The sequence below is a fragment of the Balaenoptera borealis genome, assembly GCF_965194805.1.
Source record: "Balaenoptera borealis genome assembly, chromosome: 11".
Classification (NCBI taxonomy): domain Eukaryota; kingdom Metazoa; phylum Chordata; class Mammalia; order Artiodactyla; family Balaenopteridae; genus Balaenoptera; species Balaenoptera borealis.
In genome coordinates, this window is record NC_138868.1 from 89,744,713 (window position 1) to 89,769,587 (window position 24,875).

General features: G+C 45.6%; 2 protein-coding genes across 3 annotated transcripts; both read right to left on the reverse strand.

Moving 5' to 3' along the window:
- Positions 1-952: 952 nt before the first annotated feature.
- Positions 953-20,925, reverse strand: LOC309606642 (uncharacterized protein; the record flags this gene model as incomplete). Its single annotated transcript, XM_082343936.1, has 13 exons — positions 953-8,355; positions 11,169-11,366; positions 11,809-11,955; positions 13,565-13,651; positions 14,355-14,506; positions 16,339-16,461; positions 17,207-17,399; positions 17,537-17,662; positions 17,850-18,034; positions 18,287-18,392; positions 18,657-18,797; positions 20,199-20,356; positions 20,805-20,925. The coding sequence occupies 13 exons, from the start codon at positions 20,923-20,925 to the stop codon at positions 8,203-8,205; spliced, it is 1,890 nt and encodes a 629-aa protein (XP_082200062.1). The 3' UTR covers positions 953-8,202.
- Positions 18,769-23,125, reverse strand: LOC309606458 (uncharacterized protein). Of its 2 annotated transcripts, XR_014231836.1 has the most exons (3): positions 22,920-23,125; positions 20,805-22,460; positions 20,333-20,356 (listed from the first exon to the last, which is right to left on the reverse strand). XR_014231836.1 is itself a non-coding variant. In XM_082343596.1 (2 exons), exons 1-2 carry the CDS (start codon positions 23,122-23,124, stop codon positions 22,069-22,071), a joined length of 597 nt encoding a protein of 198 aa, XP_082199722.1. In that variant the 5' UTR covers position 23,125; the 3' UTR covers positions 18,769-22,068. The 2 variants fall into 2 exon arrangements, 1 of the variants encoding a protein (XP_082199722.1); XM_082343596.1 differs by having other exon boundaries at positions 18,769-22,460.
- Between the last annotated feature and the right edge of the window lie 1,750 nt (positions 23,126-24,875).

Below are 24,875 nucleotides of genomic sequence, written 5' to 3' on the forward strand. Positions count from 1 at the left end.
TGTGGCCAGCTCAGACTCTGTCTGATCTGGCCTTGCTCCTGCGTGTACTTGCTCCCAAAGTCCACAGTTGCCGCCGAAGTGCATAGCCTCAATTGTGGGAACACTCGTTAATTCAGATATTCCACAGATGCAGGGTTCACCAACCATTCGCAGGGACGTAATCTGCTGCTCCCGTGGCTGCAGGGAGAGATCCCTTCCTCTTCTCTGGTCCCACTGCCCCTGGAGTTCAGCTTTGGTTTTGGCCCCGCCTCTGCGTGTGGGCCACCCTCAGGCGTCTGCTCCCCGCCCAGGCAAGAGGGGCGAATGCAGTGGCTGATTAGTGCTCACTTGCTCACTCAGGCCAGGGAGAGGGAGGGATAAGGCAGTCACAGTTGGGATGTGCGGGGTGTGCCTGCAGCGGCAGAAGGCGGCAGGAAGTTGCAACGGCCTGCGGTGCACTGTGCGCTCTCCTGGAGAAGCTGGCCCCAGAAGAGCGCATGGCATGCTTCAGGCTGCCGTGGGACCCTCGGCAGTGGTGGGCTGCACAGGCTCCCGGGAAGGTGTGGGCGGGGACCTGCACTTGCTCACAGGACCCACGGTGGCAGCGGTAGCCATCTTGCCCGCCTCTGGTGTCCAAGATAACAGCTGTGGCTTGTGCCCGCCCCTGGAGCTTGTAGGCGGTGCCCCGCCATTTGTGAGCGCACGGAGCAAGAAGCGCCTATGTTGGGCCCACCCCTCTCCTCACGCATCCCGCAGCAATGGCCTCTTGCCTCTCTGGCAGGCCCAGGCTTCTTCCTGGACCCCCTCCTGGCTAGCTGTGGTGCACTGGCCTCCTCAGGCTGTCTTCACACAGCCAACCCCAGTCCTCTCCCTGGGGTCTGAGCTCCAAGGCCTGAGCCTCAGCTCCCAGCCCCCACCCACCCCAGAAGGCGAGCAGACAAGCCTCTCAGGCTGGTGAGTGCTGGTCGGCGCCGCTCCTCTGTGCGGGATTCTCTCCGCTTTGCCCTCCGCACCCCTGTTGCTGTGCTCTTCTCTGAGTCTCCGAAGCTCCCCCCTCCACCCCCGCCAGTGAGGGGGCTTCCTAGTGTGCATAAACTTTTCCTCCTTCACAGCTCGCTCGCAGAGGTGCAGGTCCCATCCCTATTCCTTTGTCTCATTTTTCTTTTTTCTTTTGCCCTACCCAGTTATGTGGAGATTTTCTTGCCTTTCTGGAAGTCTGAGGCCTTCTGCCAGCGTTCAGTAGGTGTTCTGTAGAAGCTGTTCCACATGTAGATGTATTTTTGATGTATTTGTGGGGAGGAAGGTGATCTCCACATCTTACTCCTCCTCCATCTTGAAGGATTTCCCCAACCTTAGATTTTTGATTCGAGACTTTTCTTCTTTTCTAATATAGGTACTCAGGGCTATAAATTTCCCTCTCAACACTGCTCAGCTGTTCCCACAAGCTTTTATATGTTGACTTTTCATTGTCATCCAGTTCAATGTATTTTAAAATTTTTCCTTGAGACAACTTCTTTGATCCTTGGATTATTTAAAAGTATGTTGTTTAGTTTCTAAGTATTTGGAGATTTACCTATTATTTTTCTGTTACTGGTTTCTAATTTGATTATATTCTGGTTAGAGAATATGCTTCGTATGTTTTTAATTCTTTTAAATTAGTTGAGATTTGTTCTATACTCCAGGATGTGGTTTATCTTGATAAATCTTCACTGGGCCCTTGAAAATAATTTATTCTACTGTTGTTTGGGGGAATGTTCCACTAATGTTAAGTAGTACTATTGATTAAGTGTTGAGTTCTTCTATATCCTTGCTGATTTTCTGTCTAGATGTCTTATAAATTGTTCAGAGGGGATGTTGAAGTCTCCAATTATAATTGCAATTTGTCTATTTCTCCTTTCAGTTCTATCAGTTTCTGTTTTACATATGGTACAACTCTGTTGTTGTTTTATATGGTACAGCTCTGTTGTTTTATACATTTAGAACTGCTGTGTCTTCTTGATAGACTGACATTTTTATCATTATATAATGTTCCTTTCTGTCTCTAGTAATTTATTTTGCCCTGATATTGCTTTATCTGATATTAATGTAGCCACTCCTGCTTTCTTTTGATTAATGTATGCATGGTATATCTTTTCCCATCTTTTTACTTTCAACCTGCTGTGAACCTGCTTATAGTTGATGATGTTTGTATAGTTGAGTCATATTTTCTGCCAATTTCTGTCTTTTAATTGGTATATTTAGACTATTTACATTATTATAATTATAGATATGTTAGTTCTTAAGTCTGCTATTTAATTTTTGTTTTCCATTTGTTCTCTCTGCTTTTCATTTGTCTTCTTGCCTTTCTGTGTGTGTGTGTTTAGTGGTTGCTTTAGGTATTGCATTATAAGTACATAACTTGTCATGATCTACCATTGTTATTTTATCAGTTCAAATGAAGTGTAGAAACCTGAACCCCCTTCATTTCTCATTATCCTCCTCCATTTATAATTGTATTAAATATTTTTTCTACATAGACTTTAGAGTCACATCTGACAGCACTGTAATTTTTACTTTAACTTTCAAACATAATTTAGAAAACTCAAAGGAGAAGGAAAGAAAGATATTGTTTTTATCCTTATTTTTGCTTACTGTGTTCTTCCTTCCTGGTGTTCCAAGGTGTTTTCTTTTGTTTCTTTTCTTTTTAGAGAATTTCCTTTAGCCTTTTTTTAGGGTAGTCTGGGTTAGTTTTTCTTCATCTGTGAATGTATTGATTTTTCTCTTCATTTCTAAAGAATATGTTCACCAGATATAGAATTCTGGATTGATGATTCTTTTATTTCAGCACTAGAAAAGTGTGCTACTTCTTCCTGGCTTCTATGGTTTCTAATGAGAAATCTGCTGTCATAAAAATGTTTTTCTTCTATAGGTGAGGTGTCATTTTTCTCTGGTTGCTTTCAAAATTTTTCTCTGCTTTTAGTTTTCAGAAGTCTAATTATGGTGCATCTTGGTGTGGATTTATTTGGATTTATCTTGTCTCATATTCACTCAGCTCCTTGAATCTGTAGGTTTATGTCTCTTTCCAAATTTGAGGAGTTTCAGCCATTATTTCTTTGAGTACTTTTATAGCCTGCCATCTTTCTCTTCTCCTTCTGAGACTTTGATGACCTGAATGCCAGATCATTTGTTATAGTACCATAGTTCCCTGAGGCACTGATACATTCATTTGTTCAGTCTTTTTTTCTCTCTGTTGTTCACATTGGGTAATTTCTATTGTTCTATCTAAAAATTCACTTTTTTCCTCCCTCTATTCTTTCCATTTTACTGTTGAGCCCATCCACTGAGCTTTTTATTTTGGTTTTTATATTTTTCAGTTCTAAATTTTTCATTTGATTCTTCTTTTTCTTCGATTTCTTTTTTGTGACTTTATAGTTCCTTGCTGAGACTTCCATTTTTTCATTTGTTTCAAGCATGTTCATAATTGCTTGTTGAAGTATTTTTATGATGGTTCTTTTAAACTCTTTGAAATATAATTCTAATATCTTTGTCATTTTGGTGTTGGCATCTATTGTCTTTTTTTCCACTCAGTTTTATATCTTTCTGGTTCTCTGACTGAAACCTGTATATTTTTGATATTATAAGGCTTGGGATCTTATTTAAACTTTGTTTTAGCTGATTTCCTTTGACACTATTCCACCCACTTTGGGCGGGAGGGGAGAGGATGCTGCCTTGTTACTGCCTGATGGGAGATACAAGTCCAGGTTCCCCACTTGGCCTCCACTGACATGCAGGAAGGGGTTTCTCATAACTGTTGGGCAGGTATGGGAATTCCACCTCCCCATGTGGTACCCATGAATGCTTTAATGAGGGTGGTATAATTACCAGTGGGCAATGGTAAAAGTTCTGACTCACCACTTGGCCTCCACTGATGCTACTACAGCAGGGGGGTGGTGGTAAGGTAGCGCATTACTGCCATATGTTGGTAGATTCTCCATGTGGTCTCCACTGATACCATGGGGTGTAGAGGGGTTTGTTACTGCCCTGAGAGGATGGAAAGGTAAAAACTCCTAGTTCTCTGCTTGGTTCTCTTCTCTGACACCACTCCCGAAGGAGGTTGTGGTGTCTTGCTGCAGCCCGGCAAGGGTGAAACTCTAGATTCCCCACTCAACCTTTGCTGGCATGGGTGGAGGCAGCTTTTTTCTGATATTTGACTAGAGTAAAGCAGTTATTGTCTCAAAGTTTTCTGTCTTGCTAGGCTGCCCCTTTCTTAGTCCTTTGGCTAGAGAGAGCAGGCTTTTGGGGGGCTTTTTTGGTCTGTGCTCGTTGGTATTTATGGATTACTGGCTTCTTTATATCCAAGTCTGGAATATTAAGGGAAAAAGGGACTCTGTGGAGTTCACCACCATATCCTACTTTGGGTTCTGAGGTCCCTAGCTGGTCTAGTTTCTTCTCTATGCATTTCAAAATCTTCTTGTTTGTTTTTGTATGTAATGTCCAGAGGCTTAGTTGTTCTCAGTGGGAGGAATAGGGAAAAGTATGTCTGATTCATCCTTCTGGAAGCAGAAGTCTATGTACCACTTTTGAAATAAAAATTGTTTTAAGAAGAATTATTTTAAGCATTGTAGTTTTGGGAAAGCGTTCTTATTGCTGGTAGTTGGTAAAATACGGCTTCTGTATCTATTGAGGTTTTCTGATTCTTTTTTTTGATCAGTGAGTTGTGCATGTATGTATATGTGTGTGCACACAAGCTAATTCCTTAAAGATACTAGAGTCTCAAAACTTTAAAAACTTACTATTGATTTGATTCAGCAATAAACACGCATAATGCAGCAGGAAGAAGAACATGATCTTTGCCTTATAATCTATGGTATTTCCATTAAAAATCATGCACTTAGTAAAAGCCTGTAGTTGTTAGTGTATTAATAGAATCAAATGGAGGGCCCAAGAATTCAGCCAAGAGGTTAATAGAATCATGTTTAGGTGCCTTGTTCAGCAAAGAATGAGGAATATAAAAAAAATAACTTTAGTTTTTGCACGACTTTTTCTTTGCCACCTCTCTGAGGATCTGGATTTTTAGTCTAACTATTCTAAATAGTCTTGTGTGCCTGGCTTAGTTAATGTTCACTATGCTTTCTAGGAAATACGTTTCATAATTTATGTGAATAGTTAAATAATGTTCTTGATACACACTCAATATTTATCATATCAAAATAAGATTTACCTTCTCAGAGTATTGGAGAAGGCTTTAATCTTATGAAGTTATTATGCAATGATTTCGGAGGTATGCTTTATTTAAGAATTCCCAGTTCATGGAACAGACAGAACAGCTGCCACATAGCCCATTATTAAGGGCAATTATCATTTTATTGGTATCTATTCTATGAAGGCAGCAGGTAATTTTAACTGAGATAGTAACTAATGAAACAGTTTTTTAAAAATTAAAAAAAAATTTTTTTGGCTGCTCTGCATGGCTTGTGGGATCTTAGTTCCTCAACCAGGGGTTGAACCCAGGCCCCTGGCAGTGGAAGTACAGAGTCCTAACCACTGGACTGCCAGGGAATTCCCACTAATGAAACAGCTTTAAGGCTGACAAATTTTGTACTTGCTTTGCCTGACGGCTAATCTAATGATTTAAACTGAATGAATGTTTAAGATGACTAAGTGACCAATCTCTAGCAACAAAAAAATGAAAACCCAATGTCAGTGTAAAATTGGAGAAATGGAGGGGTTAGATGTAGCGAGTTGATTCTGAGCAGATCTTCCTTAGGGCTTGATTTAAAACTCTTTGTTAAACCTTAATTGTAAATCTTCTTGTCATGTTGTCTCGGTGTTTTAATTTTTCTCTAAAGTAATTTACTGTTAGTATTTTGATTGGTTGGATTTAAAGCTAAATCCTCAGCCATTATCTGAACATGTTTTAATTAGACAAAGACCTGCAGGACTAAAAATGTTGACTATGAGATGGTCACTGAATTAAATGATTAGCTATTATTCATTATCCATCCATATAATGTTTGTTTAAATTAGAGTTTTAATTCTTAACTCGTCTGCTTTCTTTGCATTGCTTGGGAGACTCAATAACAGTTTATATATTAAAAAAAGAACCCTTCTGCTATCTTGAAACACAGTAAGAAATTTATCCATGTGAGAAACAGCTTGAATTGCAGACTTTGGATTGTAATCTGAGGTTTGGAGTTTGTATTAAAAATTTTATTTTGGCTTACACTGAATTCACGTGATGGTTGTATCTCTCCTAATTAATATTCAAATCCACCCTGAAGCTTCAGTTTTAGGTAACTGCTTATCTCTTTGAAATTTTCCAATCAATCAGGGCCTCCAACGTGAATTTTGCATATGCCACATGGCCTATATTTTATGTATTCTCATTCCAGATCACCAAATATTTTGTAAATATATCCATCTCCTATTGTGTGACTTGGTAACAAACAATTTTAGATAAGTTAGCCTGATAAATGATGATATATACAAATTTTACATTTTTATAAAGAGGTTCAGTCAATATCTTTAAATGAATATTACAATAATATATGTGGTCTAATCTTTTAGCCACAGTGAAAATGTCAGCATGTTTTTCTTTTGTGTCAAGAATTAGCCCTTTATGTTATGTATCTACCCCAAATTATAATATACATTTATGTGATTTATATATGAATGTTCTCTTATCAGCTTCATTGGATGTTATACTGATATATTTAACACCTTTCAATAATGCAGACTTGAAATGAGGCCATCATTTTCTTTCTAGATCTAAAAATAAAACAGAAAAAGAAACATGCAGTTATTTCTATAAAAAAACAATCCACAGAATGAGGAAAAATAGTTGCAGAATAAAGAATTCCTGCAAATCAATTAAAAATAGGCAATCCAATGACAAATTGGCAAAAGGCTTGAATAGGCATCTCTCTCGAGAGGACATTCAAATGTTGTATAAATACATGAAAGATGTTCAGTTCCATTGGCCATTAGGAAAATGCAAATTAAAACCACACACCCAGAAGAATGGATAAAATAAAAAAGATGGAAAATGCTAGTTCTGATAAAGATGGAGAACAAACAAAACTCTGATCCACGGCTGGTGGGACTCTGGTTGATAGCAGATACTAATATTGAGCATATCCATACCCTCAGACCCAGAAGTTCTAGTCCTAAGTAAATACCTGACTAGGTATAGTCATCAAAAGGTACACAACTATTTGTATTAACCCTAAGCTGGAAAATACCCACCTGTGCATCAGTATAGAGTGAATAAATTGTGATATATCTGTACAACGGAATACTTTACAACAAAGAGGATCAACAAGCTATAACTACCTGCAACAATATGGATAAATCTCACAGATCTGAGCAATAAAGTAACTCATAGTTTATGATTCTATTGATATAAAATTCATGAATAAGCAAAAACAATTTATGATGTTTGGTGTCAGGATAGTGGCCACTCTCAGGTGACTGGGAGGGGAGACGTGGGGTGCTTCTGAGGAGCTGGTAACATTCTATATCTTGGTCTGGATGCTTCCATGGGAACGTTCATTTGGCTAGTTCAAGAGGTGTACATTTATGATATGTGCACTTTAAAAACTTGTATTATATTTTAATAAAGTTTTAAAAGTAGTCTTCACCCCAGACTCTGGTGATAACTTTAAAGTGGACGGGGGCCCAGGGCTGGAGTCAGTTTTCAGTTACGTCTCTAGGGTGCTTGTTTCTGATCTTGATCTCAACATGTTCAGATCACTGCTCTGCATGAGAAAAATGAGGATGCTTGGGGTTTTCTCTTTGCTAATTATACATTACAAAATATTAATTCTGATCACTTGGAACCAAAATATTTGTTGGTTTTTAAGAGTATAACAACATTTTAAGTGCTTAAGATTGAAAACAACCTTTTATAAAACAGCAGTAGGTATCATTACTGTACAGTGGGAGAAACCCTGAATGAGAAGGCAGTGGACCTAGTTGCTGTTTGTCCTTTTCTAGCTGGGTGAACCGGGGCAAGTCTGAGTCTCAGTTCCTGCAATACCTGACCTGCCTGAAGGCAGAGGGATTAACTCTGAGATCTAAGATCCACCATCTGTTGGTAAAGTTTTTAATAAGTGACTGATGATGTTACCTGTTCATACCGCCATTAATTTCCAATCCTTTGTTCTGCTGACATGCTCAGTGATAAATATGGCCCTAAACATGCAATAAAAAGTTCCAAAGTATATAGCAAAGTAAAGTACAGTCTCAGTGCTGTAGATCATATGGGCATCTTACCTTATCTTCATCCCCAGGCTGATCTCTTGGTTTTCTTGGGATTTGTTGCTCTGCAGCGAGGATGCTTTTCAGGAAGTGTTCCATGTTGGTAAAAAGGAGAAGATCTTTGTTTTTCCTAATATACTGTAGAGGGTGTGGAAGATAAATGATAATATACTTAATATCTTGGCTCTCATTTCTTTTAAGTACTCTTGAATCTTCTTAACCAGTACCTGAGTGTAATATATACAGTTCTGCTATTAAAATAAAATGAGACCTCTTCATAGATGGTGGTTGGCAGAGTACTAACAACCCAGCTCCACAACTATCTCTGTCTTGGAAAAGTCGTTTTTAATACTTCTAAGCCTCAGAAGATTTCTCATCTGTAAGTTAGGAATAAAAGTAACATCTACCCTATAAGGGCGTGGGGAAGATTAAATGAGATAATGCATGTAAAACTCCCAGCAGAACATCTGACGCATGGCAAGTGTGTAATGTTTGCTATTATCTGCCTCCTAGTTAGCTCCGGTAGATTGAAATGTTTTACTGCATAGCATCAGGGTCCATATAAATCTATTCATTAGCACAGTAAATATATTGAAAGCCTGTTCTTAGAGTGGCACATGGGCTATAGCAGAAAAAGCAAAGCAAACAACTCTGCCCTCATGGAGCTAACATCCTAGCACGGGAAGAAAAGCAAAAACCAAATGTAAGTAAATTATGTAGTACATTAGGACATGATATAGGATAAAGAAAAGTAGAGCAGAGTAAGGAAAAGCTGATGAGCAGGGTAAAGAGGGTTGCAGATTAAGACAGGGTTGTCACGGTAGTCATTAAGAAGGTGACACTTGAACAAAGACATGAAGGAGGCAAGAGAGTCAGGCCTAGACCAGGGTTTCTCAACCTGAGCACTAGTGACACTTGGGGATAGATGATTTTTTTGTTGTGGGGCTGTCCAGTGCACTGTAGGATGTTTAGAAGCATCCCTGGCCTCTACCCACTAGTTAACAGTAGCACACACCTCCTCTGAGTCAGACAATCCAAAGTGTCTCCAGACATTGCCAAATGTCCAGCCAGGGATAAAATTGCTCCTGGTTGGGAGCTACTGCCTTAGAGGAAGGAACATTGCAGGCAGAGGGAACCCTTAAGAGGGGAGTGTCCCTGGTGTGTCTGAAGAACTGCAAGGAGGGAAATGTGGTTGGAGTTGAATGAATGAGGGGAAGAGTAGTAGGTGAGGGGGTGAGACACAAGGGGGACTTGGCTTCTTTGGCTTTTACCCTAGTGAAATGGGGACCACAGCAGGACTTTGAGCAGCCCCAACTTTCACTTTCAAAGGATGACTATCAGGACTATGCCGAGAATAGACTGTAGAGAGGCAAGCTTGGACTCAGGGAGGTCAGTTAGTAAGTCTGATGGCAGTCCAGGCAGGAGATGCCTTGCACCAGGCTGGTAGCAGCACAGGTGATGAGAAGTGGTCAGATTATGGATATACTTGAAGGTGGAGTTTGTGAAGGAAGAGTTTCTGAAAAATATCCTGTAGAGGGTGTGGAAGATAAATGATAATATACTTAATATCTTGGATTTGTTGGGGGTGTATGTAACAGAGAGACAGGTTTGGCCTGAAGAGAAGACTCTGGCCTGAAAAATCAAAAGAACACAGTTGCCACCAACAGAGATGGGGAAGGTTTCGAGTGGAGCAGGTTTGGAAAGAAGATTGGTTTGGGGCATGTTGAGTTTGAGATACTTACTAGGCATCCCAGTGGAGATGGTTAGTAAGCAGTTGGATATATGAGTTGAGTTAGAGAGTTGGGTCAGGTCTGGAGATAAAAATTTGAGAGTTGTTGACATATAGGTGGGATTTAAAGCTAGAACACTAGAGGAGATCCCCGAGGGGAGTGAATATAGAAGGGACGAGGACAGGACTGAATCCTGTCCCTCCAACATTAAGAGGCCAGGGAGAAGAGGAGCGACCAGCAAAGGAGACTGACAAGGAACAGTCATCGAGGCAGGAGGAAAACCAGAGGAGGCCGGTGTCCTGGGAGCCAAGTAAAGAAGGTAGATGGAGGAGGAGAAAGGAATCATATTGTCAAATGCTGCTGTTAGGTGAGGATAGAGAATTGACCAACATCACCATCACCTCCAACAACCACAAATAAATCTGACTTAGTAACTAATGGAGGTTTGATTACAGGGAGATGTATATGGAATATTTCCTTAGGCGTCAGGTGATCTAGAATCTAGTCTCAGATCCACCACTACAAATAGCTGTATGGTTTAGGGCAAATTGCTTAATTTCCCCTTAAATACAAAATGTGAGTAAAAATATGTATGGTACCTATTTTGCAGGATTGCTGCGTGGCTCAAATGAGACATACATATATATATATATACCTTGAAATTTATGGTCTTATATACATAATGAAAAAAGAATATATTCTTGTTTATAACTCAAGAATGAATTGACCTTTAGTGGAAGACGGTCTTTTAGTGGAAGTTCATAGATTTAAATTTTATATTTTAATAGTTAAAAAGCTGAGATAATATCCTTAGAAAAGTGCTTAATAAGTATTAAGAATACCATTGTCAAGCTTGCACAGAAAACAGCACACAGTAAGCCTGGGTAAATAGGCTACCACTTGGGCATCTGAATTTAATCTCTAAGTCACAGTGAGTTTTATAGATGGAATTCTGCTTACTTATTGATAATATGTTAGTAGGGCATGAATTAACTGTGGAGCCGTGTTTGCAATCCCCATGAGCCAGGTCCCCACTGTCTGCCCTGCAGAATATAGGATTTAAAAAATATTGTCATACGTGGTTTGAGAAGCAGCCTGAGTGTCAAGGCAGTGTACCACCTAGGGAGGCCAGAAATATCTGAGTAGGTCATACACTGAGGCATTTACTCTGTGAAGGAGTCAATTTTAAAACCATGTGCTACACAAGTTAAAGCCAGTTACCTCCTCTGATGACTCTGGCTGCAAGTGAGACTCATGTTTCCTTTCAATGAGTTTAGAGAGAAGATCTCTTCCTCTTTCAGAGATGGGTTGCTCTCCCAGCAGAATAGCACTTAAGCTTTGGCCAAGCTTACTGTCCTGGGAAACTGCTGACAATTGCAGAGTGATAGAGAATGCTTCCCTGAAATAGGCCATCAACCCCTGGTCAAGGAAAAGGTGAGGTGGGCAGATCAGTTCGGCTTCCAGGCAACTGCTATTAAAGCTTTAAAGTAATAGTTGAAAGAAAAATGGGGCTTGAGATTTATCATCTTTACTTGCCCCCACCACGGGTTACTTTTATCATTTGTAATTCTGCTGAGGCTCAAGTGTTGACAATGAAACATCCACAGAAAGCTGCGATGCTGTTCTCATAGGAAGACCACTTCTCTCCAGAATTCTTAGAGTGGTGCATGCATTCTGTCATATGCTGCCACAGGAAATTTGATTGGGAAAATCTTCTTGGCCAGGCAGTAGGAACCAAAGGCCACCAGTGGGACTTAAGTAGATTTGAAATGTTGCAAAGCTCATAGCACTTACCGTCCTGGGGAATGGGGCGTGAGTCACAGAGAAAGAGAAGCAAAACGCCTGTGCATGTTATAAATACCTTGTAAAATGACCTCAGGAAGGCGGGGTTGGAGTCCTGGTGGAGGTCATCGACAGCGATGTGGGCCAGGCAGTGGGTCAACAGCAGAACGAAACTTCCCACTGATGCCAAACACTCTCTCCTAACAAACAGTGTGTTTTCAGCACTCTGAGTGGAGAAAATGCCCAAACACAGAGAGGTCAGCCTCGGGGAACATTTCCACTGCCTCCTTCTTTTTTTAGTTTTATATGATCTAAAACAACTTTGGGAATCATAAAGTCATGGACTCCCTGGGCTTAATGGAAATTTACTGAAGGGAAGATTCAAAGGTCAAGGGAAAAATTATCGTTTTAGCTCAACTCTCTGAATAAATCATTTTCCCAATAAATCTGTCTCCCAATTTTTTTGCTACCCCTAGCTTATAGAAAACAAACTTGGAAATTCAGAGAACAATTATTCATATATCTCTGTTTTTTTATCAATGTCCTCCAATTACTGTTTCTTTACTCAGTGGTTCTCGAACTTTAGTGTGAATAAGAATCACCTAGGAGTGATTGTATTTTGGGGGCCCATCCCAGAATTTCTGGTTCTGTGGGCTCACCATTTCCATTTTTACCAAACTCCCCAGGTGGTTGATGCAGGAGATCCAAGGACCAGAGTTTGAGAAGCATTGCCTCCTCAGGGCTCTCAGGCTTTCTTTGTCTTTTTTGCCATTATTGTAATCAAGTTCTCAAATCTCCTGTCTTGCCTAATTGATTTGAAATAACTCCTTGTTCATTCTCTTAAGAGGCAATAGGCTGGCACGGAAAAGCCTTAGATGATTTGGAATCAGACTGTCTGAGGTCAGTTTCTGGAATTAGCTGTGGATGGCAGCATAGACTAGTGATTTAAAAAGTTTGATGTCAGATACACCCAGACTTGAGTTTCAACTCTTGCCACACTGTGATCTCCGGCAAGTTACTTGGCCTCCCTGGGTCTCAGTTTCCTAATTCATAAAATGGAAACGACACCCCCTACCTTGGGGTTAGGGTGCTGTAAGTTATAAATGAGATAATGCATGTAAGGCATATGGCCAAGTGCCTGGCACGTAGCACTCAATGAATCCTGAGTTTGTTTCCCCATCAGTAAGAAAGGATTAAATTCTTGCTTACTTCATAGATTGCCCTGAGGATCAAGTGAATTAATGCCTGGAGAATATCATATATGAGAAATTTTTGGTTTTATTAAATCCCCTAACAACCTACTAGTCAAGTATAAGCCATTTACTAGTCCTCTAACATTGGTTAGCAGTTCCCCTCTCACAATCATTGTTTGCTGTCATAGTGTTTAAGGTCGATATACACCAGCTGAGAGTTCCACCAAGGCACTGCCAGTCTACATATTTGAGGAACTACCAGGACAGGAACAATTTAGATCCCTCTCTGTAGAAAGATGCTGAATGTGCAGGATTTCCTGAGCTGGGACCATGACTCTTACGGGAAACACCAGTCTGGAACCACCTGCTTCGATAAGGACAGAGATTCATTAATGGGCACAAAGCCATTATGATTCTCTGGGCACAAGCCAGGACATAGTCATTTCACTAATTAGAGAAAGCTCTTACATGGGGACTTTTATCATGCCTTAGCTAAATGACTTATTACCTAGAGGGAATAAAATATGTGAGGACTTGAGAGAGAAAAATGTTCTATTACATCTGTTCTTTTTGCTTCTGTCTCTCTTTACTAGACCCTAGAATTCTACAAACCCCACATCTGAGACTGGGAATTTGAAGCACCTGATAGAAGAAGGAACCTTGGAAGGCATTGTCTGAGGCTTCCATGGCAGGAAGACCAGAAGCAATCTGCAGGGTGATTTCTGGAGCCTGAAAAGAATAAAAAACAAACAAAAACAAAAACAAAACCCACCCTTTTGCTAAAAAGTTCTCATGTAGCTCAGTTATGTAGCACCAACCAGGAAAGGGAAGTAAATGCATTGAGACATCAATTTAAATTGTAACAGGATAAGTGGATTCAGTATAGACTACAGGAAAGTGGAAGGAGTATTTAACTCAGTGTTTGCAATTTATGCTAACTACAAGCATTGATTTACTACTTTTCTAAACAGAGGTAAAGTGGCAGTCAGGCATGAGGGCTCTCAGGCCATGGTGCCTGGATTCTGACTTGGCTCTCCCCTTTTGGTTGTGTGTTCTTGGATAAGTTTACTCAACCATTCTGTATCTCCCCCGCCCCCCACCCCCAATTTTAAAATGAGAAAAAAAATAGCATCAGTGCCATAGGGTTTTTGTGAAGATTACATGAGTTAATTCACGCAAACTAATAGAACATTTTCTGTCATGTACAAAGTACCTAATTCATTCTACTTATTATTCTATCATTTGAGAGATTAGACTTTTGATTGGTAAAATGACTCCTATCCGTCCCCTTAAAGGGGAGACTTGGAAAGTTCCCTGTTCTGAGTGCTTCATTCTAAGGAATATCCACCACCTCAAAGCCTCCTTCCTGGTGACCCTGACCTTCTTGGCTCCAGGGATGACCGCTCCACAGAGCGACCAGAGCCAGACTCACGTGAAGCTGTGGGATGAGGAGGTGCAGGATGGAGAGGCCATGCTGGTAAACCACAAACTCCTTGGCAGAGAGGTCTGTGGATTGCACAGTTGTCAGCCCTTCCTTCTGCGTTATCTGAGGTTTTGGAAGATCCTGCAAAGAGGTTTTGGGGGCTGCAGAGATCAAGAGAAACCAGTAAGATTTCACTGACTTTTGCATACAGTAATGATATATTAATAAAAATAATAACAACAACACAACAATTCAGCTTAGGAAAAGGTGTATTTGTATCCATCCATCCATCCTCCAGTTCTGTATATACATTGTGGCTCAGGCTCTCCTGCCAGTCGTCATGGAAAAGCAACTGAGTTCCAGTCATTAGGAACAGAGGTTCCAGAACAACAGAATGAGGGTCCAGAAAAGATGGCGACAGACTTTCTTCTATTTCATAGGGTTGTTTGGAGCATTAAATGTAATGTACTCAGAACAGTGACTGGCACACAGTGAACACTCAGGAAATTCTCAGGAAAGAGTGCTGAGCTAGCAGTCAGAGGACCTGAGTTCTGGTCCAGGTTCTGTAAGACCCTGGGAAAGTCACTTAACGACTTTGAATATCAGTTCTCTCATCTATAAAAAAAATTCCACTGTCTTACAGAATCAGAATTTGGGTTACCAGGTGTAAACAAGATTGCTTTCAACATTATAAAGTCAAATATAAGACAATGAAAATTGAAGTAGTGGTGGGAACTCTCAAAGAAGGGCCCACCTCTCTGCCCATATTCTTCTTAGTTTACCCCAAGGGGAGACAGAATTAATATTAAGAATGGTCAAACTTTTTCTGTAAAGGGTCAAAAAGTAAATATTTTAGGTTTTCCAGCCAAGAGACAAAACTGGGGTTCAGATTGAGTGTTCCCTATCATCAGGGTAGAAGTGTGGCTTTACTCCCTTACAAAGCCTTCCCTTGCTTCTCTGATACAGTGATCTGCCCTCCTGGGAACTCAGCAGAATATGTTGCCTGCATCTCCCTTTCGGCACTGCCTTTACAGTATTGGATAATTTTTCATATGGGGAAGCAGGTTAAGAGCACAGGCTCTAGGGTGAGACTCTCTGGGACTGAATTCCAGCTGAACTTCTCAATAGCAATATAATTTTTCACTGCTTACTTGACCTATTCAGAAGCTTCAGTTTCCTTATCTATAAAATGACTAATACTACTTACTTCGCTGTGTTGTCATAAAGATTTAATGAGCTAACATAACCAAAAATTTAGAATAGCACATGATATATTGTAAAGCACTCCATAGAAATGTTATTCTTCTTTTGACATTTTTTCCTAATCATTTAAAAATCTAAAACCATTCGAAGCTTGTGGGCCATAAAAAGATAGATAGCAAGCTGGAGTTGGCCTGTGGGCAATAGTTGGCTGACCCCTGGTCAAATTCAAAGATGTTTCTGGAACTGTGCTTACTAGTGGCCTGCATCATGGTCACCTGAAAGGCCTACATTCATTTCCTGTTAATCCTCTCCCACTTGGGAGGTAGGTGAGTTGAAACAGAACCGAGTCTTCAGTTCAAGCCAGCCACTTTTTCCAATTGCAAGGAGGTGGTTTTGGTAAAGTGATTTGGAGTCTCTTTCTGGGGCAAGGTCGTCTTTCTCTGTCTCCTCTGTCTATCTCCCTATGTATCCCACTTTTCCATTAACTCCTTGTAACATGTGGATGGGGTAAAATCCCAAGATTTAGATTCAATGTTCAGTGGGGGGATAGAGGGCCTTTAGGAATTCCCTTTGGGGGAACTGGCCAAGTTATTATTACAGTGGGACTTTGATTTCTATTTGTTATTCCTCATATGGAAAAATCCCTTGGGAATCTTAGGATATGTGTGGGGAGACAGGGATGATTGGCAAGGCAGGGTTCTGATACTCCTAGACCTAGGGGTTACACCATTGAATACTTTCAGTGCGCCGTGATAATTCTAAACAGGAGCTCCCAGGGGAAGGAAATTACCTGGTTTGTGATGCACCTGTCCTTGCAGTTCAGCTCCGTCCTTGTGAGCTTGGGACCTGATATCTACTTTTCTCAGGGTGGAGAAGAGTGGTGAGGTCCGCGTGACATCAACTTTATCTGCATCTGAACAGAGGAGAAGAAAGCAGTTGTTGGGAGTAAGGACACAGGACTGTGGCCAAAGACAAAAAGAGCTAGACGTAGCAACAGGTGTGATATGTGGCTTCTACAATGGCCCCCGTGATCCCCCATGTGTATCCATGCCCTTGTGTAATCCCCTCTCCTTGAGTGTGGGTTGGATCTACTGATTTGCTTCTAATGAATGGAATATGGCAAAAGTAGTGAGATGAGGATACAAAAAAACCTGTAGTTTCCTTTTTTTTGGCCCTCTCTCACTTGCTCTGAAGGAAGCCAGTTGCTGTGTTGTGAGTTGCCCTGTGAAGTCCATGTGGCAAGGAATTGATGTCTCTGGACAAAAGCCAGTGAGGACTTGAGGTCTGCCAATAGCCACAAGAGTGAACTTGGACTCTGCAGTCAAACCTTGAGATGACGGCAGCCCTGGCCTGATGATACCTTGTTGTTGCCTGTATGACACCCTGAGCCAGAGGCTCCCAGCTAAGCTGCACCCAGATTCTTGACCCACAGAAACTGTGAGATAATAAATGTTTGTTGCTTTAAGCCACAAAATTTTAGGGTAGTTTGTTACACGGCAGTGTGTAACTGATACGTTGGGTTTCTTTATGTTCTTCCTAAAGAAGCTACCATGGCCACACTCTTATGGAGCTTGAAGCTCTGATTATCATATTATAACTTATCAGAACATATCAGCATTAGCAGCAGAAGGGAACATTGGACCCGTGACCAGCCTTACCTGTGCCTGGCCGCCCATCCTCCAATCCTAAGCCATGGCCTTGAGCTCCCACTAGCGCTGCAGTGAGGCTCTTCAGGAAGGGGATCAACAGCGGGCAGGCAGCAGCCTGGTCCCTGGGAGAAGTGATGATTGTTCCATAAAATCTGTCTCCAGGGTAATTCTCCAAACACACAGGGGTTCCTGAGGCAACAATCTAGGATGAAATAGTCAGAACCTAGTCCTGTGCTTGGTTCCTACATGTCCCACGTGGCTGCTTTGGGAGCTTCTCTCTGAAGGCCCCAACAAAAGTTGGACATACAGATCCCCTTGGCCAAGCCCGGAGGTCAGTACCTGGGTGTGCAGGAGTTGGAGGCGGCTCAGCTCCCGTTGGTACTGCAATTGACCGAGGGCCCTATCCAGGAAGATCTGTCTCGCTCTCACCACCTCCTGAAACTCATGGGAGAGATGCCGAACCACCTAGAACACAGAAAATGAAATGCCCCAAGTAGAATGGAGATTCTTTCTCTTTCTTCCTGCTCCCCTCCCAGACTACCAGCTGCTCCTTGAGTCCACCCATCCTTGAACTGTCCTGAAGAGCCACATCTGATGACATGGGCAAATGTGCTATCTCACATGGGTCCCCTTGGCAGCCTCTGAGCCTCACCTTCCTGGGATGGTTCCAGACCTGTGGGCTCTGATTCCTACTCTGCTGTAGCCACATCTCCTCCTCCTGACCCCTCAGCCGGCCAACTGCTTGCTGGAGCTTTCCTGCTGCCTGTCCTAAACTCTGCAGGACTTTCTGCATGCCCAGAGTCACCTGAGCCTCCTGTACCCACTCCTCCCTGTCTGCTGCAAGGGGCAGAGAAAAGGACCACACGGCAGTGCCACCTCTGGGGTTAGGGAGGAGAAGGAAAGACACAATGGTTTATTGGAGCCAGGGGAATGTGCCAGGTCAGAGCCAGGGCCCGGCTGGAAACCTGGGAGGTAGAGGAGCACGTGGAGAGGGCAGGAGGACCGCCGCTGGGCACCTGGGATTGGTGGCACCACTCCCAGGAGGTTTCTGCTCTGGGAATCTGGGCCCCGGCGATGCTGCTTCCCCACCTTGAGAGAGTAGGCCCCGCTCCGGGCCGCTCTGGTTGCCTCTCCTCTCGGCCTCCCGCAGGCAGCAGGACTCCAGGGCCACGCAGGCCTCCTCAGCAGCCCTCAGCTATGGGGCGGGACGGGGAGCACTGAGGGGTGCGTCGTGGAGGGGAAGGCAGGAGCTCGGGGACGGCCAGCTCCTCCTCCCCCTCCATCCTGCTGAGACACTTCGTTTGGGCTCGGAGCTGGGAAATCCTGGGATTTTTCTGCCCTGAGATGGACTCCATTCCTGTGGTTGGGGAGAGAAAAGGGCTCCCCACTTCCAAGAGGCGCCTCTGCAGTCTGGGCAGATGGGTGGGTGAGGCCATGAGGCGGGGCCTCTGGGCCTCACCTGCTGCCCCACGTCTTCGCCGGGAGTGGAGAGCAGCTGCTGGCTCAGGGCGCCCAGGTGTTCCACCAGCCGGGCCTCTTCGCGTTCCTGGTGGCGCCAGTACTGCTCCCGGGCTCTCAGCTCCTTCTCCAGGGCGTCCAGCTGCAATGTCCAGCTTGCTCAGGGCCCAGACACTTTTCCTCCTCACAGTCTGGGGTCTGGCTGAAGACCCCCAAAGCCTTTCAAGATATGGGCCTCCCCGACCCCGGGCATCCGTGACTAAGCTTGGTGAGCCAGCCGACTTGATGGTAGATGGAAAACTAATCACCACGCACCTTCTGCAAGCTCCCAGGCCCTCCCTCCCTCTTCCTAACACCTGAACTCTCCAGGGTCACCTGCCCCCTGCCCACCTTCTTCCTGGGAGGCCAGGGGAGATGGGCATATGGCAGCAGGAAATAGTTCTCAGATCCTCTTATTGCTCCTTCAAACTCATCTGTGAAACTGTGAGCCGGGGGCGGGGGTGGTGGTGCTAGAATTTATATTTCTTAGCTTTTAACAAGAATCCTTTATAACATATCTATCTTTGTTTCTGAAATTGCAGCTAGGCTGAGAATGCATGGGACGACCCTAAATCATTTTCATTTCAGTGGAGAACCTGCCAAAGGCTGAATTACTGCCATGACCTCTTGACAGGTCTTCATGCTCTAGTCTGGCCCTGCTCCCATCCATCCTCTGCACTGCTACCAGAGGGAACTTTCTAGAATGCTGATTATATATACACATACTCAAGCATAAAAATGTCTGGGAGGAGGTGTGCCAACCTGTTAATAGTGGCTGCATTTGGAGGGAGAGACTGGAGGAGAGGTGAGTAGTGTCTGGATAGAGGAGCAAAATGGGGTAGTTGTTGATGGCAGATGGAGTGAGAGGAATGGGGAGGAGGGAGCTCTTACATCTTTATTTAGATACTTTAAAAAATGTAGTAGGATTTGGAGTAATTATTTTCTTTTTGTATTGTTCTAAATTTTCCAAATTTAACCGTCTCCAAAATATTCGTATCTGATCATATCACATGTCTACTTAGAATCCTTCAGTGGCTCCCCATGGCTTTCATGATAAGTTACATTTCTTGGCCTCAGCCAAGCACACAAGGCTGTTCATGATTCGTTTCCTGCCTTCTTCATTGGCTTCACCTGCTGCCTTTGCCCCTCTGCCTTCCTCATTCTCCTGGAACCTTCGTGGTCTCACACCTGCCACCTTTGCACTTGCTGGTCCCTGAGGCCTTTCTCTGACTCCTTCCTCAGGTTTCATCCCAAGTGTCGCCTCTTTAGGGAAGCCTTCCTTGAACTCTCACCCTGTGATTTAGATGCACCACCCCCCTGTGCTCCCTTAACACCCTTGTAATCCATGATCACGGCTGGCACCTACAGCTGCCCAGTGCCCTGAGGAGAGGGGCCCTGTCTAGCTTTCTGCATTCAGCACCAAACACAGTGCCTGAGACACAGAAGGTTTTTGATATGTAGTTGCTGAGTGAATGAAGAAATAGAGTCATCGCCTCCTACATACCAGACCAGGGTCTCTCACTCCCCGAGGTAAGGCCTCCAGCACCTGGACAACGGGCACCACCACCCTGGCAGAAGGGTCCATCTGAGCACCAATGACGGGACCAGGTTCTCCAGTCAAGGGGTCTATGGCTTGAGCCCCAATTGCAATTGGGACCAGACCTGTGGGATGCCAAGCCCATAACTGGCTTCAGGAACCAGTGATGGGGAAAGAAGGCAGGGGCAATCATGGGAAGAAGGAAACACGGCTGGGAGGGAGCTAAAGGAGCCTGAGAAATCCGCTCACCCTTCGAGGGGCTCTGAGCGGGATTAGAGGGTTTCCTGGAAGCCGCAGACCCTGAGGGTGAGGGTGCGTGGGGAGTTTCTGAAGAGCTCATCTTTGAAAGGACCCAGTTTCCTCAGTAGGGGATAAGTGATCTGTGGTACCAGTGTTCTGGAATCACTGAGCACCTCTATTTTGGGTCTCAGCAGCCCTAGTGGTAGTGTCAGAATGACCCCACTCTTTGGCTCATGAGTGAGTGGACGGGGGGCACCCCTCTGGAGCTTTCCAGGGTTTTCAGTTACATTCCTGATCCCCCAGGGCTTTAGGAAGCTCCAAGTTCTCTCTTACCTTTGCCGTTGGCATCTTCCATTGAACCTGCTAGGGGCGTGGCATCACTGGAATTCCCATCAATCTCCATGCCCAGGATGGGTACCATGAGCCCCGAGCCCTCAGGGTCTGGAATCTCCATCCCGTATAGGACTGGGACCCACAGCGCTGTCCCAGGATAGCACATCATCCCTAACACAAAGGGGAGGGGGCACAGGGAGGAGGAGGTGAGGGCTGAGTGCCACACTGAGGGGCTTTCCAGGCTCAAAGGACTACATCTCCGATCAGAGAGGCTTCCCTGCAAAGACTGCATTTGTTTCCTTTGGGGCCCAGCTTAGCATTTTGAATTCATAAAGGAAGGATTGAGTGGCAGCAGGGGTTTTGGGAAGCTGAGAACAATTTCTAGGCTAGGCTGAAAAGGTGGAAAAGAAGGGGACAAACATTCTTGAGCACCTACATGTGCCAGAGTCTGAGCTCAGAACTCCATATAAATTATATTTTATTTGGTCCTACAACTAAATCTCTGAAGTATATACTATTTTAATCCTCATTTTAAGGATGCTATAACAGAGGCAGAGCGAGGTTTAGTAAGTTGCCCAAGGTCAAAGAGGTAATAAACAGTGGGGCAGGTCTTCAAACTCAAGTCAGTTCTGATCCCAAACCCTGGTTCTTTTTTGTACACACCCTGGATAGAAAGTTCTAGAAAGAGTGAGTGAGATAAGCTCCAGGAAGATGCCACTCCTACTTCCTTTCCCTGCCATTCCTTGTGTTAGTTAGTGCTGTGGGGTGGTAGAGGAGTTGGGTGGGCTCCTTTCCTGAGTTTACTAATGGAAAGCCGAAGGCTGCTGCAGGAATGAAAGTGACAAGAGGACTGAGGACCCAGGAGACTCAGGCTTTATGCCTGGCTGTGCAGCTAACTAGCTATGGGACCCTGGTGGTCAAGTCTCTTAGCTCCCTTGACTTCAGATCCTGCAATGTAAAATGGGCATCATAACATGTTATGGTGCTTGGGGATCCTATGAAGTTGCATGAGAATATACACTTTACAACCATCAAGTGTAAGACCCAGTGGAATTGGCAAGAGATTAAAAGACAGAGATTAAAAGCCAAGCCATTCATGAGCTTGGGGCATGAAGTCATCGAAATCCTTCTCTCTTCCTTTGGTCACATGTGTGCCTGGCCAGTGGGACTGTAGTCTTGTCCCTGGGTTTACTGGCTGAGGGGCACTGAAGCACCAGGTCATTCTGGGCCTGGGATTTCAGGGCCCGGGAGCCTTTGGCCCAGGTCAACACGTACCTATCCTGCCGCCGTCGGCCTCCATGCTCTCTGCTGCCTCCCGCTGTCTCTGCAGTCTCCGGGCCTGCTGCAGGAGGTGGTGCAGACTCAAAGCCAGCGCCTGTCTCATGTCCTTGATGGCAGTCTCCAGAAGCCCCTGTACGTGCCGCCCTGGCCTCTCCTGGGACCTCCGGAGCACTGCAATCACTCGCCTCTGGGCCACCAGCACATTGGCATCCAGCAGGGCCTGTGACCCTCCGGTATGGGGCACAGTCTGGCCCTCCTGTCGGGAAGCTCCCTGGAGCCAGACTGGTTTCCTGCTCAGTGGCTCCACAAAGCTGTCACCAGGCAGCATGAGGGTCCCCGAGGTGTCCCGCAGTCCTCCCAGTGCAAGCACCTGCCCTGGAAGCAGAGGGGAAGGGATGTAGGCGGAGGAGGCACGTGAGAGCCAGGGCCCAGGACAGAGTGAGTGACAGGGCGCGCATGGAGGTTGCAGGGGCAGGGCAGGGGACGGGGTGAGGGAGAGGGCGGGGGCGCGTGTAGTACACGCTGGTGGCAGGAGGAGGGAATGGCCTTCTTGGTGGAAAAACATCCCTATGTTTTTGCTGCAGAAGCAACTCTGTTCTCTCCGCCCTTGGGGGACACCAAAGATGGCAAAGGGTGAGGGGAACTGGGAAGGAGAGGAAAGGTGGGGGTCAGAGGGAGAGGGAGGATGGAGGGTGGTGGAAATACGCGCTTGGGGTGGAGTTTGCAGACCGGACCAGAACGTGGAGGGTCTGGGGGGCTGAGAGGAGAGGATTGGGAAGCCAGGCCAGGTAGGGAGGAGAGGCAAAAGGATAGCACCGAGGGCTGCCAGGAGACCTGTGTTTTCATCCAATCCGACTCCCAGGATTGGCGAGATGCCTCCTGTGACTGGATCTTCCATGGGGCCCCCCAACTCCAGAGGGGCCAAGGTCTTGGTGAGGGGATTGCAGTACGTCCCTCCAAGAGTGAGCCACTGCCTCGTTTGTGGGTGCAGAGTCACAGCCAGCACGGGCACTTCGATGCCAGTGGTGGGGTCCGTCATGAGAGCCCCCAGCTGTGATGTCCTTCTTGACTGCAGGACAGGCAGGCAGGAGGCTGGAGGGGAGTGTGTGGCGGGACATGTCGGGTAGGGCACATAGGGGAGGATGGCAGCTTCTGAGGTTCGGACGCCACCTGGACAGGGAGAGGGGGAGGTGTTGGCACCCGCTGCCGTGCCCTGCAGGGCAGGGGCAGAGAGCACCGCTTTCCTTCACCTGGCAGCTCTCTCCAGCATGGCGCCTCCTCAGCAAGAATGTTAAAGTGAGGAAGGGGGGGGAGAAGGCATTCACCGCTCTGCTGCTCACCCAGCCCCACTGTCCAAGGAGACAGCCCTGCCTCCTATGCTGTGCCCCTGGGGAGTTCATTCCAGGGGGCCCCAGTGGGCTCTGTGCTGGGTTGGGGCCAGGTAGCGGGCAGAGTCTCACCAGAACTGGAGTCAGTGGTGGGCACCAGGGTAGCTGCCTGCAGATCATAACCCAGATTTCCAGCCTCGGGCAGCACCCGTCCAGTGTCCGGGTGGATGAAGTAGCCAGGGGGTATGGGCCCTGTGCGGCCACTGGCTGGCAGCATCACACAGTTGGGGCCAGGGACCCTTAACTTGGTGACAGGATCCACACTGATGTCTTCGGCATCCCCTGAAGGGCTTGCTGAGGCTGCAGGAAAGCAAACTCCTGCTCAGCCCTGGGTCTGAGGCCGTCTGGCAGGTTAGGGGCTCCCTTGGCTGGTGACTGGAAAGAGTTGGTGAGAACTCTACCCAACCCACACCCTGGTACGGGGGTGCAGCAGGTGCTCCCCGCGGGAAGGGGATCTTGTGTTCGTGCCGAGTCCAGGGCAGGACTCCACATTCGGGATGTGACCCTGACATCATCATATTGCAGGATCCTTCACCCTCTCTTCCTTTCCAGCTAAGTCCTGCATTTTCTGCACCTGGCCTTTTGCATTCATCAATCAGGCTTTTGCTCTCAGGAAGTGCTACCTTATATGTAAAGCTATACTTTGTGGTGGTATTTTTGTTTCCTCCTCTGCTGTTCCCATTTTGGAGGCTCCCTCTTCTGTAACACAGACCTTCGCCCAGGACGCTGCACAGGAAGCCCCTCCCAACCTTGGGGGTTTCCACTTGGTTTAGCCTTCCTCCTCCCTTCCTTCCGCCTGAAAACAGGGCCAGGTTTCCGGCGGGGGGCAGGGGGGACCCTGTCTGAAGGCAGCGAACAGGGCTCACCTGGCCGCAGCAGCTCCGCCCCAGTGCCGGTGCCCAGGACGCCCCAGGCCATCAGGCGGTGGCCCTCCTGCAGCACGGCCTGTGACAGGCGGCCCAGCACAGCGTCCAGCTGGGGGACTTCCCTGCAGGAGGATGAGGGAGGACCCATCAGAGGGAGGGGCAACTAGGGATAGAAGAAGGACACTTTGGTGTGGCCCGTCCCGGGACCCCAAGAAGCCACACGGCTCCTCCCTAGTCGAGATCTCACTCAGCCTGACTCAGATTCACCAGGTACACACCTTTCTGGGTTCCGCCCAGCCTGGGAGGACTTCGTGGGCCTGGAGCCTGAATACGCCTTCAGCAGCCTCTGAGCTGCCATCAGCGCCGAGCAGAAGAAGCCCCAGTGCTCCTGCCTTGCACGGAGGTCTTGGCGAAGGAGCGTCAGTTGGTGACGGAGGCTTGCTGCGTACTCGCCTGCCAGGTGCCCCCTCCGCCTGGCCTCCTCCTCCGCCGCCCTGGCAGCTGCCTCCGCAGCCTGGGGTCAGAGACCACCCTGC